The 19,697-nt window shown below is 46.4% G+C and overlaps 1 protein-coding gene across 1 annotated transcript in view; it reads right to left on the bottom strand.

Annotated features, from left to right (window-relative positions):
* The window catches only part of LOC124795193 (soluble guanylate cyclase 89Db-like), a 440,530-nt gene that overhangs the window by 104,217 nt on the left and 316,616 nt on the right, over positions 1–19,697 (bottom strand). Inside the window, exon 5 of the mRNA XM_047259097.1 lies at positions 10,225–10,494. Within this exon, the coding sequence (XP_047115053.1) occupies positions 10,225–10,494 (270 nt within the window). The remainder of the gene's footprint in view (positions 1–10,224; positions 10,495–19,697) is intronic.

Raw genomic sequence — 19,697 nt, 5'->3', positions numbered from 1 at the left:
AACTATTTAATGGACACGGCATAGCCGAAACTACACCACGAACTACTACTTCATCTTCTGAAGATAAAATGGACGATACACCACGGCATGGCACGGCGAGGAGGTCGAGGAGGTCGAGGAGCAGGACCCGTTACGGGAATCTGCGCCGTCGGCCAGCTCCACTAATCATACTCTCCCCAGAACCCAGTGGGAGCGAGCGGGATGACGTTCCACCGCGACGCCGACATCCTTCCGCTGACGCCAGAGTGGACCAGCCTTCAGCAGTCCGCCACCAGCCCAACTGGATAACAACCATCAACACCAACAACATCCGCTCCAGGGTGAAAATCGGCCTTATGCAGGAGATAATCTGTGCTTCTGATACTGATTTTTCCCTTCTGCAGGAAGTTCACTTGGCCAGTCTCCCGGATATCAATGGCTACACCGCTCATATCTCCTCAAGTGATCCTATGCGCCACGGATCAGCCATCTATGTCCGCACTCCTTCCATCACCTCGGGGCATGGCACTCACTGCCACGTGGACGTTAATGTCTACGCTCCTTTGGGCACTGACCAATGACATGAACGGGCGCAGTTTTATTCTGAGGACATCGCCCCCCTGCTTTTAGGGAGCTACGATCACTGCCTACTAGGAGATGATTTTAACTGCGTTCTGCGCACTATACTACATGCCAGGAACTACGTATAAAAATGGTTCAAATGGCTCCGAGCACTATGGGACTTAACATCCGAGGTCATCAGTCCCCTAGACTTAGAACTACTTAAACCTAACAAACATAAGGACATCACACACATCCACGCCCGAGGCAGCATTCGAATCTGCGAGCGTAACAGCTGCGTGGTTCCGGACTGAAGCGCCTTGAACCGCTCGGCTACAGCGGCCGGCAACTGCGTATAGTGGTGTGGACCCTCTGCTTCATGACATCTGGGAAGTCTAACATGATGACTGTTCTGGACATACGTTTTTTACCAGCCATTCCGCAAGCCGTCTGGACAGGATATATGCCTCACAGAATCTTACATCTGCGATACAGGGTGCAGAACGCTGGCTACTGGTCTTTTCCGACCATTGCAATTGCCCCTCTTCCGCCCCAATCTGTATGGCGCAGCTGTGTGCCATGGAAACTAAATACTTATCATCTGCATGACCTAAATTTCTGCTGGAAAGTCAGCGAGACATGGGCAGCTTGCAAACGACGCCATCCCCTGCTACCGCTCGACACTCATGGTAGATTTACTGAGCCAAACAAGCGGTTCAGAGGACACTGATGAGATAAGGGAAGGGCTTGGCCGACTGGCATCGCAACACCGTCGATTTCTACAATGCGATTCTCCGAGGATAACTGCGCTGGCGCACTGCAAATTGCAAGGAGTGTTGACACGGACGCGGCGCCACGATAATGCGTGTTTGGAAATTCCATCCATGCGTCATGTAGTGTCCGACGAACGACGGCGTCGCCGGCAGATCATCGATCCTCTGCTCACGCCTCCTGGCCTGCAGGTGACCAATCATATTGACATTGTACAGGCATTCGTCGAACACTACGACGTACTTACAAGGAAGAAGATGCTGATACTGAAGCAGACGACTTCATTTTGCATTATGTCATGCGCACCCTCCCCCACAACGAGGTGGCAGTCACACAATATGAAGCCGACAATGCAGTCGATAATGGTGCAGTCAAGAGATCGCCTGGCATTGATGGCTTACCGATTTAGTTTTAATGAGCCTTCCAGAACCTCATGGCAACGTTGTAGGCGACTATGTTTCAAGAGCTGATGACATCTGACCAAGAAACCCCACCCTCCTTTGTTGAGAGCCTCCTCATTCCGGTCCACACACCAGCCCATCGTTCGACAATCATGACCTATGCTCACTGCCGATTACAAGATTTTCGCCTATTTACTGGCAATGCGCCTCTGGACAATACTGCCTCATGTCCTCTACCCAGAGCAAACGATACTTGGGGGACAGGTTAACACAGAATGCCGCGACTTAATTGCGATGGTGGTGGCCTGCAGACTTCGTACAGCGGTCGTTGCTATAGACTTCAATAGCACATTAGATAAAGTGCACCACCGTTTCGTGCTTTCGATGGCAACACGGATGGGCATCGCCCCCCTCTCCCCCCCCCCCCCCCCCCCCCCATTCATCGACGTCCTCCGGTGACTTTACGACAGTGCCAGGTCACAAGCTCAAGTCAATGACGTTTAGCAGGGCCGGGAACCATCTGTCGTTCCATTTGGCAAGGGTTCCCCCTCTCTATCCTCGTGTAAGCCTAGAGCCCCTCATTGGGGGCCTGACAACCGAGCTGTTTGTCCTCAGCCTTCGCCAACACACTTTTCGCTGTGGGGCATATGCTGATGACCTCCTCCTTTTCATCCGCCCCCGCTCTGATATTTGAGCAGTCTTCGAACTGATTACACATTATGGGACTCCCAATTGCAGTGCCATGAATGTCACCAACTCTTCTGCGATGTACATCGGACGAGGTCTCCTGAAAGGTGAAGTAGCACCCCTGCTACTTGTGTGGACGTTCCGGTACCTGGGCATTACCTTTATCCCATGGTCACAAACACAGCAGCAACGAATTTCCGGTGCCTGTTACGCGTCAGTCGTAAAGACGTCCGCCAGAACCTGCTGCGCCACCAGGACACACTTCAACGCCTCGAGTTTCTTCATTATGTGGCATCAAAATTGTTCCACATCGCGCAAGTTCTCCCTCTACTGATGGCGATTGGGTGCAACCTACAGGTGGACTTTGGCTACTATCTTACAGCTAGTTCCACGTTTAAAGTCCGTTATGCGACACTTACCCTGTTCTCCAACGGATGGTGGCCTCGGGCTCGTCAACGTCCGCATGCGAGATGAATACTAGGAGAAGACAGTGGACAGGACGGGGCACGCCTCCAACACGGAGCTTGCTTGAGGTCCTCCTGCCTGCGTCCGACTCACCACCTGTGTCCGTCGGCCACATAGTGCCTCATTTGTCTCACTATGCGCCTCTTCGTAAGATGTCTGACGCTTCATGCAGCAAATAATTGCCTGCTATCTCCGAGTTCCACCAGACACGATCGAACTGCCAATGTTTCTGCGCCCGGAGGACAAACATTTTCCCTCCGCCAAATATCACGCCATTACGTGGGTCAAGGGGTGAAAGGTCGGTTACCTCTTCCATAAGGAACCTAAATACCGCCTCAACTTCTGGACCTATTTACGAACGGCCCCATGCAACGCTCGAAAACACGCCACGTTACCGAACATTATTTGGTAATTATCTTAGAGGGGTCTTTGGTAGACTTCCACTGAGTTGGGGGTGGGGGGTGTCTGGAGCTGAGGGTACCTAATCCCCCCCCCCTCCCCCCCTCCTTCCCCCCGGCGGTGCCTGAGTACAAGCCGTCCATCACCGATTCTATCTCCAACCTCCGCGTATAGGAGAGCGCGCTGTAGATGCGTGGATTTTATTTCTTTGTTTTTCCCTTTTCTTTTTCTTTACCCAGTATTTATTTTTTCTATGTCGATGACGTGTGTTAGAAGTAATTCACAATAATAGTGAAAATTACAAAAAATGAAACTAAATAGACAAAAACAAAGTCTTCTGTTGGCTCCTGTGTCTCCCACTTTCCTGTACCCTATGGGCTTGGTGGTGGTGAGGGGAACACTGTGGCCAGGCCTCGAGTTTCCACCCGTGCCCAGTCTATCCCCAGAGCCCCCACGAGTCCACTCCTAGAAAAAAAAATAATGTCGCTGTCTTCGGTGCGAAAGGACCCGATTCGATTCCCAGTACCTCTTCAGTTTTTTATCTAAAGCAGGGAGGTCTGCCACGGGGTCCACTCAGCGCTTGAGAGACCAAACGAGGAGCTGCTTGAATAAAGAAGCAGCAGCAACGTCAGGCTTCATCTGGTGTCAAGAACGGCTGGATGTATTGGTGAAAAGCTGATCACAAGTCCCAAGAACATAAATCGCTCCCCGTACTGCCTTGTAGGTCCCAGTTGGAACAGGCCTAATGCATGAGTGATCTTTATGTTTAATTTGATGCAAGTTCCTCACTGTACTACGCTAGCCGTTAATATTTGAGGTATTTCTAAAGCACCACCTCAGTTTCTTTCAAGAAATGCTCAGGTGACAGGTGACAGGTGTCTAGGGTCGATGAAATGCTTCGATCGAATTTTCTTAAAAAAAAAAAAACGGTTCGTCGTTCTTTTCCATCTATCTATTAACATTACTTCGCGTTAGTTAAGTGGGCCAACGGAAAACTTTAAAATCAAGGAAGTGTTATGTAATGGATGACGCATTTATTTGCTGTAAAGGAGTCTCTAGACGTAAATATTTCCAAAATGTCTTTGAACTAGTAACGTTCTGGATGTAAATATATTTATCTCCTTGCAGAAAATAGTTACGTTTGTACTGCGATATCGCTCTGAAAGGTACTCCCTGTTCGTATCACCGATTACACCAACTTCAGGTTGTTAATGAAACGTTTCCGGAGAGTACATGGCTGCGATCATAAAATTAAACTGCCAATCTTTTACGAGCATCTTCATCACCACAAAGAAAGTAGCGGAGGTTATAACCCACTGAACAAGCGCGAGAATAAGCTTCAGTAGTAAACACCATTTCGCTATAAAGTCTGTGCCCCTAAATCGAGCTGCTGCTTGCAGCTGGTGCTGTTATAAGCAGCAGAGTTTCACGACCGGGTCGTTGCAAACGTCTTACAACGTTTTTCTTGCCACGTTTCGGACTCACAGTTACAGGCGACTAACTTACCATTGTCGCCCTAAAGAACAGTAGCCGTATATCACATGTCTACCAGCCCAACAACAGGCGGACTTTTCTTTCATTATCCATCTTCTTGTTACTAAAAAATGGCTCTGAGCACTATGGGACTTAAATTCTGAGGTCATCAATCCCCTAGAACTTAGAACTACTTAAACATAACTAACCTAAGGACATCACACACATCCATTCCCGAGGCAGGATTCGAACCTGCGACCGTAGCGTTCGCGCGGTTCCAGATTGTAGTGCCTAGAACCGCTCGGCCACTTCGGCCGGCCTTCTTGTTACTCTACTGCGGCAATATTAAAGTTTATACTGAATGTATCGTCTTCGGTTACAGGTTCACTGTGCATACACTATGTGATCAAAAGTATCCGGACAGCCCAAAAACATACGATTTTCATATTAGGTGCACTGTGCTGCCACCCATTGCCAGGCTGCCAGGTACTTCATATCAGAGACCTCAGTAGTGAGTGAGCAGAATGGGGTGCTCCGCGGAACTCACGGACTTCGAACGTGGTCAGGTGATTGGGTGTCACTTGTGTCATACATCTATACGCGAGATTTCCACACTTCTATACATCCCTAGGTCCACTGTTTCCGATGTGATAGTGAAGAGGATACGTGAAGGGGCACGTACAGCACAAAAGCGTACAGGCCGACCTCGTCTGTTGACTAACAGAGACTGCCGACAGTTGAAGAGTTTCGTAATATGTAATAGGCAGATATTTATCCAGACCATCACATAGGAATTCCAAATTCCATCAGGATCGACTACAAGTACTATGACAGTTACGTGGGAGGTGAGAAAAGTGTCAAACGACGCCTCGCTTGGTGTAAGGAGCGTAAACATTGGACAATTGAACAACGTAAAAACGTTGTGTGGAGTGACCTATCACGGCACACAACGTGGCTATCCGATGGAAGGGTGTGGGTATGGCGAATGCCCGTCAACGCCATCTGCCAGCGTCTGTAGGTCCAACAGTAAAACTCGGAGGCGGAGGTGTTATGGTGTGGTCGTGTTTTTCATGGAGGGGGCTTGCACCCCTTGTTGTTTTGCGTGGCACTATCACAGCACAGGCCTACATTGATGTTTTAAGTACCTCCTGCTTCCCACTGTTTAAGAGCAATTCGGGGATGGCGATTGCATCTGTCAAGTTCCAGCACCTGTTCATAATGCACGTCCTGTGGCGGAGTGGTTACACGACAATTACATTCCTTTAATGGACTGGCCTGCACAGAGTCATGACCTGAATATTATAGAGCAGCTTTGGAATGTTTGGGAGCGCCGACTTCGTGCCAGGCCTCATTGACCGACATCGATACCTCTCCTAAGAGCAGCACTCCGTGAAGAATGGGCTGCCATTCCCCAAGAAACCTTCCAGCACCTGATTGAACGTATGCCTGCGGGAGTGGAAGCTGTCATGAAGGCTAAGGGTGGGTGAACACCAAACTGAATTCCAGCATTGCGGATGGAGGGCGCCAAAACTTGTAAATCATTTTCAGCCAGGTGTCCGGATGGTTTTGATCACATAGCGTATGTTGCAGAGATTTTCAAATCGATTCCACTCTATTTTGACGGCTTTTTGTTTTTGGCGTCAGTCCTCCTTTCTACTTAGCTCAACAGGATTGTTGTTTACATACCACTAAACCAACAGACTGACTCGAATTAAAAGAAAAAAAGAACAAAGATTGCCAAAGTGCGAGTAGACGTCGCGCACTGACGGTTCCGTGTACGTCTAAATTTTTATGCAGGGTGATTTTTTCCACCGTGTCTAAACTCATCGATGAGAGGATACGGAACGAAAAAGGTCTAATGAACTTTCATGCTAGAGACCATTTATTCAATCAGACTACAGTTTAGTACGTGCTGTACCATGCAACCACAGTTACAGCATGCATGGTTTCCTCCTAGACGGTGGTACTGTTCTTCATGCGCCATGTCCTAGCACCCTCTCCTGCCATAGTAATTGGTAATGTTGTGTCCGATTCACTTCTCTTGCAGACTCACCTTGTAGTGGATGTGAAACAGCGGGTGTCAAGGAGCCGCTCGCCTGGAAGAAGACAATTCGCGCTCTCCCATCGGCATGATGAAGACAATGCAATGCTCTGCCACTGCACCAGCGTCCAGTGCCGATGGTCAAACGCCAATTTCAGTCGTAGTTGCCGATGTCGTGGTGTTAACTTTGGTACAGACACAAAGCTTTACGCCTCTCCTGGGCTCGTGAACACCGACATTCGACTGTTGATGACTGGAAACATGTTGCCTGGTCGGACGAGTCTCGTTTCTAATTGAACGGATGGACGTGTACGGGTATGGAGACAACGTCATGAGTGGCTCCAGGAACACTTTTCTAAGTTTAATACACTTCCACTGCCCACCAAACTCCCCAGGCATGAACATTATTGAGCATTTTTGGGATGCCTTACAACATGTTGTTCAGAAGAGATTTCAACCCCCTCGTACTCTTACGTATTTATGGACAGCTCTATAGGAATCATGGTGTCATTTCCCTTCAGCACTAGTTCACATATTAGTAGAGTCCATGCCACGTCGTGTTGCGGCAGTGCTGCGTGCTCGCGGGGGCCCTACACGATATTAGGCAGGTATACCAGTTTCTGTGGCTCTTCAGTGTAGAAACCAAGGACGAGGTGCCACCACCTACTGCAAAAAGTTTCAGCGTTGTATGTCGTCATTTACATGTAAGAGAAATATTAAATGGATAAACATATTTTCCTACTCAAGAGGATAACGAGGCCTCTGCCACTTCCGTCTAATGAAGGACTGTCTTCAGGGGGCAAAATCTGAAGACACACGTAAGGTGAATGTTACTGTGGAGAAATGGATGGGACATAGTGCGTATGAAGTTTCTGGAATTCGACTGTGAAAAATGTATATCTTTTGATAAAGGCTGCTGAGAAGCAGTGATTATAAATAATAAGGAATTCGATCCATACCGTTTTGTTAAAAATTTGATGAAGTCCTTTGCATTATTGCGAAATGCAGCAATCTGTGTATACGTATTGACGTCATCTATTTGTGACACATGAAAATTTCCGATTATCACGAACGGTCGCTCTAACCACTGTTGCTATCTGTGCGCGCCTCCATGTCCGACTCAGACCTCCAAACGTCACGTTGTCCGCAACCCTTATGCTCGCACATTTCCTGATTTCCGCTCAGGTAGAGACAAATACGAGTATTTTATCATCGTCGCTTTAGCCCGTTGAGATACTGATGATTACAATGTCTGCTTTTAAACAGTGTTTGCTTCTTTACTTTAGAATCTCCTGACGATGGTAAAATGTTCGTCTGTACCTAGTTCGAGTCCAGGGTACGGTATAAAATTTCGTTTGTCACAAACAGCTAGCGTCAATACATATTCGCCAATTGCGAATCCACAGTACAGGGCCAACCAACAGTCAGTTTTCCTCAGCAGTAGAATACGATACCTGGTACAGGTTACATGAGGAGACAGTTTCGAAATCAATGTATTCAGTTTTCTCACATATAGATAGTTTTTATAGACAGTTTACCCTTGGAATATTGCAGTTAATATTAATTACTTTTTAAAGAAGGTCAGCAATGAATTACCTGTCCTCATAGGCGAAGTGTTTGTAATTTCCCTTAAAAACTAGTCTAAATTGTTTTATTTGTTCTCAGCATTCGTCGGTTTCTTGCACAAACTGAACCAGAATGAAGTGAAATTATTTTATTTTGTCTTAATTGCAAAGGGAGCAATTTTTTAACATTTACGTGGAACTGAGTCAATCATTTATTCGAAATTATGTAATTTAGGGTTCTCTGCAGTGGAATCACGCCCGGAGCGGCAGAACATTATTGTCATAGTCAGATGCGAATTCTAGGGCCCAAGTCATGATTTTAATGTTGGTAAATTAATATTTCCTGGGAGTTTTTGTTTTAGGCCCCTAAGAGCGACAGCTCACTTGAGTCAAACTGTATAAATCTTGAATCTTAAAATTTTAACTACAGTTATAAACCTTAGTTAAAATTTGTCAGAAACTAGAGTCGCAAACAAATACTAGTATTCCTTCACTATCAGGGTAAGAGTCGTTACAGGTCAGTGCGCAAGATTGCATTAGGTATTCTAACAATTCAGCTGGGACCAGAAGAATACGAAATTGGGAAATTTATACAGTACCTGAAGCTTACAAAGGTCCCCTACATGGTTTTAACAAACATGGTTGGAAGTGTCAGCGATATTGTGATAATTACTTATGAGAAAACAGTCACGATCGATCATTTATGGAAATGACCGGTTTCGGCACATACAGTAGGCCATCTTAATATTGATGGCACCACTTGCTGGAGCTGGCGACGTGCAGAGCAGCTGCGTGTTGTCATGACGATAACACGCACCTGCTCCAGCAAGTGGTGCAATCAATCTGAAGATGGCTTTCTGTATATGCTGTAACCGATGATTTTACTGAACTAAACTCCACCCTAACAAGCCACGAAGGCTCTACGGCACCGACCAGCCACCGTGTCATCCTCACCCCACAGGCGTCCCTGATTGCGGATACGGAAGGGCATGTGGTCAGCACACCGCTCTCCCGGCCGTATGTCAAGTTACGAGACCTGAGCCGCTACTTCCCAATCAAGTAGCTTCTTAGTTTGCCCCAAAGGGCTGATTTCGTCCCGCTTGCCACCAGTGCTCGGCAGACCGTATGGTCAGTCACCCCATCCAAGCGCTAGCCCAGCCCGACAGCTCTTAATTCAGTGCTCTGAGTGGAACTGGTGTTACCAGTGCGGCAAAACCATTGGCTGACCGATCATTTCAAATAAATGATGTTTTGCTATTGTCACTCTTTCTTCATAAGTAATAATATCCTATAAGGTCCTCATGAAATACGAGCAACTTACAGTTGGGAATATATCTGAATTCTATTTTATGTTCAGTAGTCAAAGTATGATTGTCATGATACTTTATCGAGATGACACTAAATCAAGGGAAATTGATGTATTATGCAGCCCAGCCCCAAACTACGCGCCCTGAAATAAGGTTGTCAACTGCGTCACACCAATATCAAAATGCAAACGTACACCTCTGTAATCTCCATGTATCTGAACTGCTGACTCCTTATGGGTTTTACCGAGCGAGGTGTCGCAGTGGTTAGACACTGGACTCGCATTCGGGAGGACGACGGTTCAATCCCGCGTCCGGCCATCCTGATTTAGGTTTTCCGTGATTTCCCTAAATCGCTCCAGGCAAATGCCGGGATGGTTCCTTTCAAAGGGCACGGCCGACTTCCTTCCCTGTCCTTCCCTAATCCGATGAGACCGATGACCTCGCTGTCTGGTCTCCTTCCCCAACACAACCAACCAACCAACCAACCTTATGGGTTTGCTAGTGACTGCGTAGCTACTACCAGTATAGTTGTGCAGTGGGGCCTAGCGTTCAGAGGCACGGCCAGCGGTACGCACGTTGTTCCACGTGAAGGCGACGCCGCGCGGCCTGCGCAGGCGGAAGTTGTCGGTGGCGGGCGCGCCCAGTACGCCGCTGCCCACGACCTGCAGCAGCTTCTCGCCGGCGCCCAGCACGCGCAAGTCGCGGCCCAGCAGTAGGCCGAACGGGAAGAGCCGCATCAGCAGCGACGCGGGAACCGCCGGCAGCGACAGCCGCTCCAGACGCGCGCGCCGCGACGCCTGCGCGCGCATCCACTCGCTGTTGTCGAAGTCGATCCGGAAGCGCACCTGTCGCCGAAAACGCACGCGTCAGAAAGTAGAAAAAAGGTGCCTAACGGCAGCAGGGAGAAGCACTAGCTTCCCACTAGTGATAACATTTATGTGCTGCCAATTTCTTTAAATTTGCATTAGGCATAAGGCTACAACACGAAAAATTAATATTTACAATTGAATTGCTCTAGGAAACGATCTGGAAAGCACCAAAATGGGAGTTGAAAATACAGAGGATTAAAGTTTGCAATTGAACCAAAAATCTGAATAATTCTATTCTAACATCAATTTTGTTCTGCATGGCTTTTGACGTCTAAACTGATCAATATAGATATAAAAAGGAGAAGCAAGCCAATAATACATGAAATACACAAAAATAAACACGTTACTGCACCGGGGATACCATTATGTTACCCAAATTACATACGCTAACAACGAAAATTAATGACAAAGAAACTGGTATAGACATGGGTATTCAAATACTGTACAGAGATATATAAACAGGCGGAATACGGCGCTGCAGTCGGCAACGCCTGTATAGGACAACAAGTCTCTGCGCAGTTGTTAGATCCGTTACTGCTGCTACAACAGCATGTTATCAAGTGCGTTTGAACGTGGTGTTATAGTCGGTGCGCCAGCGATGGGACACAGCATCTCCGACGCAGTGGAGAACTGGGGATATTCCCGTACGACTATTTCACGAGTATACCGTGAATATCAGGAATCCGGTAAAACATCACGTCTGCGACATCGCTGAAGCGGGAAAAAGATCCTGCAAGAACGGTACCAACAATGACTGAAGAGAGTAGTTCAACATCGCTGAGACCGGAAAAAGATCCTGCAAGATGGACCCTGCACGTCAGTAGGGGACTGTTCAAGCTGATGGAGGCTCTGTAAAGGTGTGGGGCGTGATACGTCTAGACACGGCTTTGTCCGGTGACACGTACCTAAGTATCCTGTCTGATCACCTGCATCCATTCACGTCTATTCTTCATTCCGGTGGACCTAGGCAATTCCAGCAGGGCAATGCGACATCCCGAACGTCCATAAATCCTACAGAGTGGCTGCAGGAAAACTCTTCTGAATTTATGGGTAGCCCTGCAGGATTCATTGCGTAAATTCCGTCCAGCACTACTTCAGACACTAGTCGTGATGCGGTACTTACTTGTTCTCGCGGGGGCCCTACACGATATTAGGCAGGTGTACCACTTTCTGGAGAACAAATAAAAACTTTGAGGTTCGCCGATGACATTGTAATTCTGTCAGTCACAGCAAAGGACCTGGAAGAGCAGTTGAAGGGAATGGACAGTGTCTTGAAAGGAGGATATAAGATGAACATCAACAAAAGCAAAACAACGATAATGGAATGTAGTCGAATTAAATCTGGTCATGCTGAGGGAATTAGATTAGGAAATGGGACACTTAAAGTAGTAAAGGAGTTTTCCTATTTGGGGAGCAAAATAACTGATGATGGTCGAAGTAGAGAAGATATAAAATGTAGACTGGCAGTGGCAAGGGGAGCGTTTCTGAAGAAGAGAAATTTGTTAACATCGAGCATAGATTTAAGTGTCAGGAAGTCGTTTCTGAATGTATTTGTATGGAGTGTAGCCACGTATGGAAGTGAAACGTGGACGATTTAGTTTAGACAAGAAGAGAATAGAAGCTTTCGAAATGTGGTGCTACAGAAGAATGCTGAAGATTAGGTGGGTAGATCACATAACCAATGAGGAGGTATTGAATAGAATTGGGGAGAAGAGGAGCTTGTGGCACAACTTGACCAGAAGAAGGGATCGGTTGGTAGGACGTATTCTGAGGCATCAATGGATCACCAATTTAGTATTGGAGGGCAGCGTGGAGGGTAAAAATCATAGAGGGAGACCAAGAGATGAATATACTAAGCAGATTCAGAAGTATGTAGCTTGCAGTAGGTACTGGGAGATAAAGAAGCTTGCACAGGGTAGAGTGGCATGGAGAGTTGCATCAAACCAGTCTCTGGACTGAAGACCACAACAACAACAACAACAACAACAACAACCACTTTCTTTAGCTCTTCAGTGTAGAAAACTTAACTGTACAGCTCGTTGCGTCATCATTTCCATCACAGACGTATCCACTGACAAGAAAAATCCATTATGAACAGGAGGACGTAATCTAAGAGGGACAGAATGTCAGCAGCACTCTTCCTTTCATCAGTCTGGATCCGTTGTATTTTAATCGAGAAGTAAGAAATGGGTTCCGCTACCGACGTTTCCTGAAACTTACTTTTCGCCAGAAGTCATATTGTCTCACTGATGGATAAACATGATGGCTATTCAGAAGTCACCTTCTATCTGTATACATTCGTTAGGCTGACAGTCAGGTGCGTTTTGAAGATCAAAGTTACAAATTTCTTGGAATTTTTTGAACGTTTACCTCACGTTGGTTTCACCTGTTGCCTCCAAACATTTAAGAGTACAGAAACAGTTAGGTTCTTTATCCGTCTTACCTGATTTTTTTCTAGAATGAGATACATATTGTTAATATCTATTACACCTGTTTTGCTTACAATTCCGCTGTGAGGTGCATCTCATCCATTTCCGAGAAGACTTCATCGTCTGCTCTTCTGCCCCTTCACAACGTACATCTGAGACAGTGACAGATTGCTCGATATTACGGCCATTCCACATCCTTTGCACATTACTTCAGTAGCAACACTGGTTATTACTATTATTATTATGATTATCATTATTATTATTATTTGTATGGCTACAAATGAAATATGCGTATACCTACACACCATTCAATAGCACACATTCATTAAGAACCTCATATTTCAAGCATATCACGACAATAATGGTATGTGTATGCACGTACCATTATATTTGTAGAACATACTTAGTACGACAGATTTGCCAACTTTCATTACTTTGAGTCACTGAGAATGTACTCAAGATCCTCGTCAGCGATATCACGAACCCTAAAAACACCTTCGTTTTCTTGTACCTCGTCAAACTAGGCTATAATCTGGGAAAACATAAACTGCTCGTTTTTAGCGCCAGCCATTTTACCTGTCGCTTACCATTATGCTTCCACAGAAGGTAGTCACTGGCTTTTACCATGAAGCATCGCCATGACATCTGTTAAGTAAATTACAACTTTTTTCTGGTGTATTATGTTCCGCTACCCATAGGTTGCGCCGATTTCCGTGTAACTCAAACTACACGATAGTGGCGCTTACCATTGTGTAACCCCGAGCCGCTCAAGTATCTCAGATTACAGTCTCAAATCTAAGCCATGAATGTAGTCTATTGACCCTTCCTTCATTATCAGAGTCATTGTTGCATCATCAGGACAAGTCCTCAGAGTATATTCTTGAAATGTATGGTGAACTGTTTGCTTTCCAGCACCACAAACTTACACCTGCTCATATAATCGCACACCTGTCAGTGTTGTTTCTTATTCGGTTAAGAAACGACCAGATTATGCGTGGCAATTCAAAACCAGGTGGCTTTGTCAATATGTACAGTATCTTAAATTGTTTCGTCGTAACATTAATCTGCCATGTGTATAATCAGCAGCTAGATAACATCCTTGCAATTTCCAGAGGTGCGTGACGAGCGTAAAGTCTTCCATAACTGATAGTTGGAATGTCGCCGTGGACAGGCTGGTGAGGACTTTTCTGCAGTATTTTGTGCTATTATGCAAGCGCACTTTCCCACTGCAAGGACGTAGGTCGTATGTGGCTAGATGTGGGTAGCCTGACTGTATCAGTTACAAGGCACATGGCATGGATAAGCTGTGTATCAACAATACTTCGTTGAGTACTGTTCTTCCAATCTGGGGAGCAATACTACGCAACTTGCAAGGGGTGTCAAAGGGTGTGCCTAACCTTCGGGCTGATATGGTGTCGAAATTTGTGAAGGCACATTTCTAACGTGCTCAACAGCGGTGCGTAGGTGGCACCGAGGATGTTGGTGATCCGGGAGGTCTTAGAGGCACCATTGCCGTTTTATTCACGCACATGATAATCTTGCACTACCGCGTGATCACGTCAAGGGACGGCAGAAAATAGGAGTGTTGAAAAAGCATAAGTATTCTATGGTATCGATAGCTACGATGCTACGGCGTAGGTGCAAGTTCGTAGGTTGGCATTACGACACCGACACCGAAGACAGCGCACTCTAGCCGGCGCTGTGCAGCACTACGAGCGCCGCTCCAGATTCAGCCTATTTGATTACGACGACCAAGCAACTTCATAGAGGGCTAGCCATTACAGACTTTGTTATTTCAGTTACTTCAGTGATAGCTTGTCCACTACTAGTAGTTGTTAGCGTTGATACCTGTACGGCTTCGCACCTACGTGCTCATCTCAGCCAAAGTTAAGTAAGCCTAATGTAATCATAATTCTGAATATAGTAAATTTGTGAAATCTACCAGCAGTACCGAAGTACTTCACCTTTTCCTGCTCCTATTCGCTTCCTACATTCGGCCTACCCTTCTGTTTACAGGAGCAGATCCACGCGCCGCCTACCAGGCGGTATGCAAAATATCCTTTGCTGCCTTGGATCACGTTTAGATTTCATCGAATGGTTTTGAACGATCCTTGATGATCCCAACCTCTATCGTACTTCGCTCCAACGAGTGCGATGCTATTCAGTGGGGATGCAGCCCCACAATATCCTTAGATAAGGGTTGAAATGTCTGAGGGTGTCAGCACTGTCAAAGGCTATCAAGATCATCTTCCTGTTGCTGATAGTACCGCGAACTGTCTTTTAGACTGCGAAATGTGTGGGAGCCAACGCCCAAAGCAAATCGGTTGACGCCCTTTACGTCACCCCAAGAGCCCTTTTCGAGTCGATTCTGAGCGGCGCTGTTTTTGAAATATTTTCGCAGGGCAAGCATAAGAAAACTGCGTGATTGCAACGCTGGGTGACGTCAAAAGAAGGAGGAAATGTGGGTAAGAGGGGCTCTGACGACCTTCTCATTCTGTGACACGTCTACGGTGGCGCTGGGCAGAATTGTGGTGGAATCTTGCGTCAGTGTGACATCACCAACCCATCTTACAGCACACATGAACTTCCAACCATAGGCCTTTTTTCGTATGTCTCGACACGTTGCTGTTCGAAGCGTCGCCGAGCCCGAAAGAGATATCGTAGGCCGTCATGCTTTTGCATCATTACAGATGAAGGTTGTAGGCGCCTTTAGCCAAATTTAAAACTTGTGTGTCGCAATGGTAGGCAAATGTGGGGTTTCGAAAAAGTGATCCTAGAATTCTATGGCGCATTATAATTAGCAAGTGTGACTCATTACAGCTGAGACTGTTACAATAAATACACTACTGGCATATAAATTGCTGCACCACGAAGATGACGTGCTACAGACGCGAAATTTAACCGACAGGAAGAAGATGCTGTGATATGCAAATAATTAGCGTTTCAGAGCATTCACACAAGGTTGGCGCCGGTGGCGACACCTACAACGTGCTGGCAGCAGTTGACCGGCGTTGCCTGGTGAAACGTTGTTGTGATGCCGCGTGTAAGGAGGAGAATGCGTACCATCACGTTTCCGACTTTGATTAAGGTCGGATTGTAGCCTGTCGGGATCGCGGTTTATCGTATCGCGACATTGCTGCTCGCGTTGGTCGAGATCCAATGACTTTTAGCAGAATATGGAATCGGTGGGTGCAGGAGGGTAATACGGAACGCCGTGCTGGATCCCAACGGCCTCGTATCACTAGCAGTCGAGATGACAGGCATCTTATCCGCAGCCATGTCTCGATCCCGAGTCAAGTGATGGGGACGTTTGCAAGACAACCATCTGCACGAACAGTTCGACGACGTTTGCAGCAGAATGGACTATCAGCTCTGAGACCTTGGCTGCGGTTACCCTTGACCCTGCATCACAGACAGGAGCGCCTGCGATGGTGTGCTCAACGACGAACCTGGGTGCACGAATGGCAAAACGTGGCATCCGTATTTGGCGACATCGCGATGAACGCACATTGGAAGCGTGTATCTGCTATCGACATACTGGCGTATCACCCGGCGTGATGGTATGGGTGCCATTGGTTACTCGTCTCGGTCACCTCTTGTTCGCATTGACGGCACTTTGAACAGTGGACGTTACATTTCAGATGTGTTACTACTCGTGGCTCCACCCTTCATTCGATCCCTGCGAAACCCTACATTTCATCAGGGTAATGCACGACCGCATGTTGCAGGTCCTGCATGGGCCTTTCTGGATACGGAAAATGTTCGACTGCTGCCCTGACCAGCACATTCTCCAGATCTCTCACCAATTGAAAACGTGTGGTAAATGGTGGCAGAGCAACTGGCTCGTCACAATATGCCAGTCACTACTCCTGGTGAACTGAGGTACCGCGTTGAAGCTGCAAGGGCAGCTGTAACTGTACACGGCATCCAAGCTCTGTTTGACTCAATGCCCAGGCGTATCAAGGCCGTTACTACGGCCAGAGGTGGTTGTTCTGGGTACTGATTTCTCAGGATCTATGCACCCAAATTTCGTGAAAATGTAATCACATGTCAGTTCTAGTACAATATATTTGTCCGATGAATACCCGTTTATCATCTGCATTTGTTCCTGGTGTACTAATTTTAATGGCCAGTAGTGTAGTTTTAAAAATGATGTGGTTTCGGCAACTCTTATGTCAATATTCATCCATTATTACTCGGTATAGTGTTGTAATACTTTCCTAATGACAGAACAACAAGCAATACGGGCGACCCGACTATCTAACTCATATTCAATCGGTGAGCCCAATTTCTGGCAAACTAATACTATGACGTGCCGTAGGCGTTGAAATGGATATGCTCTGTTGCGGCCTAGTGCTTCGGCAGGTTGCATTGTACGAGTATCTTAAGATATTTTATTACAACATGCAAGAAGATGTTGGGTGTAGGAGTTATGTAGACATGAAAAAAATAGCACAGTAGTGGAAGAGTTGATAGACAGCTTGAAAGAAGTAAAAAGACTAATGATTCAGTAAAATTGCATCAGCTCTGAGGTTTTTCCACACTTCGTTGAACCAATTCAAATCCATCGAATTTATGTCCAAGATACTCGTACTTCCGTTTATCTTGCAACGGAAAAATAACGATATCGAGAAACTGCCCGTGATAAACGTTTAGCAACATCGTCAGGGATCAGTCTGTACTTTTAATGATTGACTGGAGCTATTACTTCACGATCACTGCAGTCTAGCATTGGAATACCAGACGATTAGGTTCCCATTATTAATAAGCAAAGAATACCTGCATTCTCTCTCTACACAAAACTGACTGATATGGGAGCATAAATTCATCACAGTGTCGTTCTTTGTGCATTAACCTTCCGAGGTGGCATAGGAAACGCACAAGGCAATGGTATACAAAACTACACTGAAGAACCAAAGAAACTGCCACACCTGCCTAATATCGTGTAGGGACCCCACGAGCACGCAGAAGTGCCGCAAAATAACATGGGATGGACCCGACAAATGCCTGAAGTAGTGCTGGGGGGAATTGACACCACGAATCCTCCAGGGCCGTCCATAAATCTGTAAGAGTACGAGGGGGTGGAGATCTCTTCTGAACAGCACGTTGTAAAGCATCCGAGATATGCTCAATAACGTTCATATCTGGGGAGTTTGGCGGCCAGAGGAAGTGTTTAACTCAGATGAGTATTCCTGTAGCCACTCTGTAGCAATTCTGGACAGTGTCGCATTGTCCTGCTGGAATTTCCCAAGTCCGTCGGAATGCACAATGGATATGAATGGGTGCAGGTGATCAGAAAGGATGCTTACATACGCGTCACCACGTATATAGACGTATCAGGGGGTCCCATGTCACTTCAGATGCACACGGCCCACACCATTAAAGAGCCTCCATGAGCTTAAACACTCCCCTGCTGACATGCAGGGCCCATGGATTCATAGGTTGTTTCCGTACCCGTACACGTCCAACCACTCGACACAATTTGAATCGAGACTCCTCCGACCAGGCAACATGTTTCGAGTCATCAACAGTCCAATGTCGGTTCTGACGGGCCCAGGCAAGGCGTAAATCTTTGTGTCAAGCATGGTACACGAGTGCGCCTTCGACTCCTAAAGCCCATGTCGCCGATGTTTCATTGAATGGTTCGCTCGCTGACACTTGTTGAAATCTGGAGCAGTTCGCGGAAGGGTTGCACTTCTGTCAAGTTGAATGATTCTCTTCAGTCGACGTTGGTCCTGTTCTTGCAGGATCTTCCGGCCGTAGCATTGTCGGAGATCTGACATTTTACCGGATTCCTGATATTCGCGGCACGCTCGTTAAATGGTCTTACGGTAAAAATCCCCACTTCACCGCTACCTCCGAGATGCTGTGATCCATCGCTCGTGCACCGACTGTAACACCACATTCATATTTAAGTTTTGATAACCTGCCATTGTAGCAACAGTAACCGAAGTAAAAACTGCGCCAGACATTTGTCTTACATTGGCGTTGCCGACCTCAGTGCCGTATGGTGCCTGCTTCCATATCTCTGTATTTGAATACAGTTTATTTGGCGCTTCAGTATAATAAGACCAGAACCATCACATTTTAGACTCAGCCATTTTCTATTGTAATTCCAATGACAGCGGTATGCTTTATGGTCTTCACATCAAAGAGTTTAACGAATACAAATACAATTTTAAAATATCAACACGATATATTACATGTTTTTAACTATTAAAAAATTCAATACATAGATAGTGATGACACTGCTTGTTTCCTTTTAAAATTAAATTTCAAAAACGTCTAGTAACAGGATGCGTTGGAAGGTAGTGGCGCTTTGGGAAACTGTAGATGGTTTGACGTATCGGAAAGTATCTTGTGAGAGAATCGGTGGCAGGAAAATTGGGATGTGTGGTAAAGTTGAGTAGAATGGAGTATAGACCATGGTGATGTAGAAGAAAATAATATGGTTGGAAAGCTGGAAAGATGTGATAAAGACAGGGAGTTTGGTTTAGATAGGAAATATTAGTAGGGGTGGGAGATTGTTGTTGAATGCCTGTTGGTGTGTAGCTGTGCTCGCTGGGCTGAAGTGGTATGGTTCGCCAATTTACCGGGAAGCAGTTGTGTTTGTGGGATGTATAGAATATAACTGGGTGTGCAGCGTTGGTGAGAAGCTAACGGAATTTGATAAGATGGTAAAGGATTTGAATAGGGGAGAGTAAGTGGATATAGCAGACAAGACGAACTGCCTGGCGTTCAAGGGTTGGG

The sequence above is a fragment of the Schistocerca piceifrons genome, chromosome 4 (assembly GCF_021461385.2).
Source record: "Schistocerca piceifrons isolate TAMUIC-IGC-003096 chromosome 4, iqSchPice1.1, whole genome shotgun sequence".
Taxonomy (NCBI): domain Eukaryota; kingdom Metazoa; phylum Arthropoda; class Insecta; order Orthoptera; family Acrididae; genus Schistocerca; species Schistocerca piceifrons.
The sequence above is the reverse complement of the archived record's forward strand: the minus strand, read 5'-3'. Positions and strand labels throughout refer to the sequence as shown.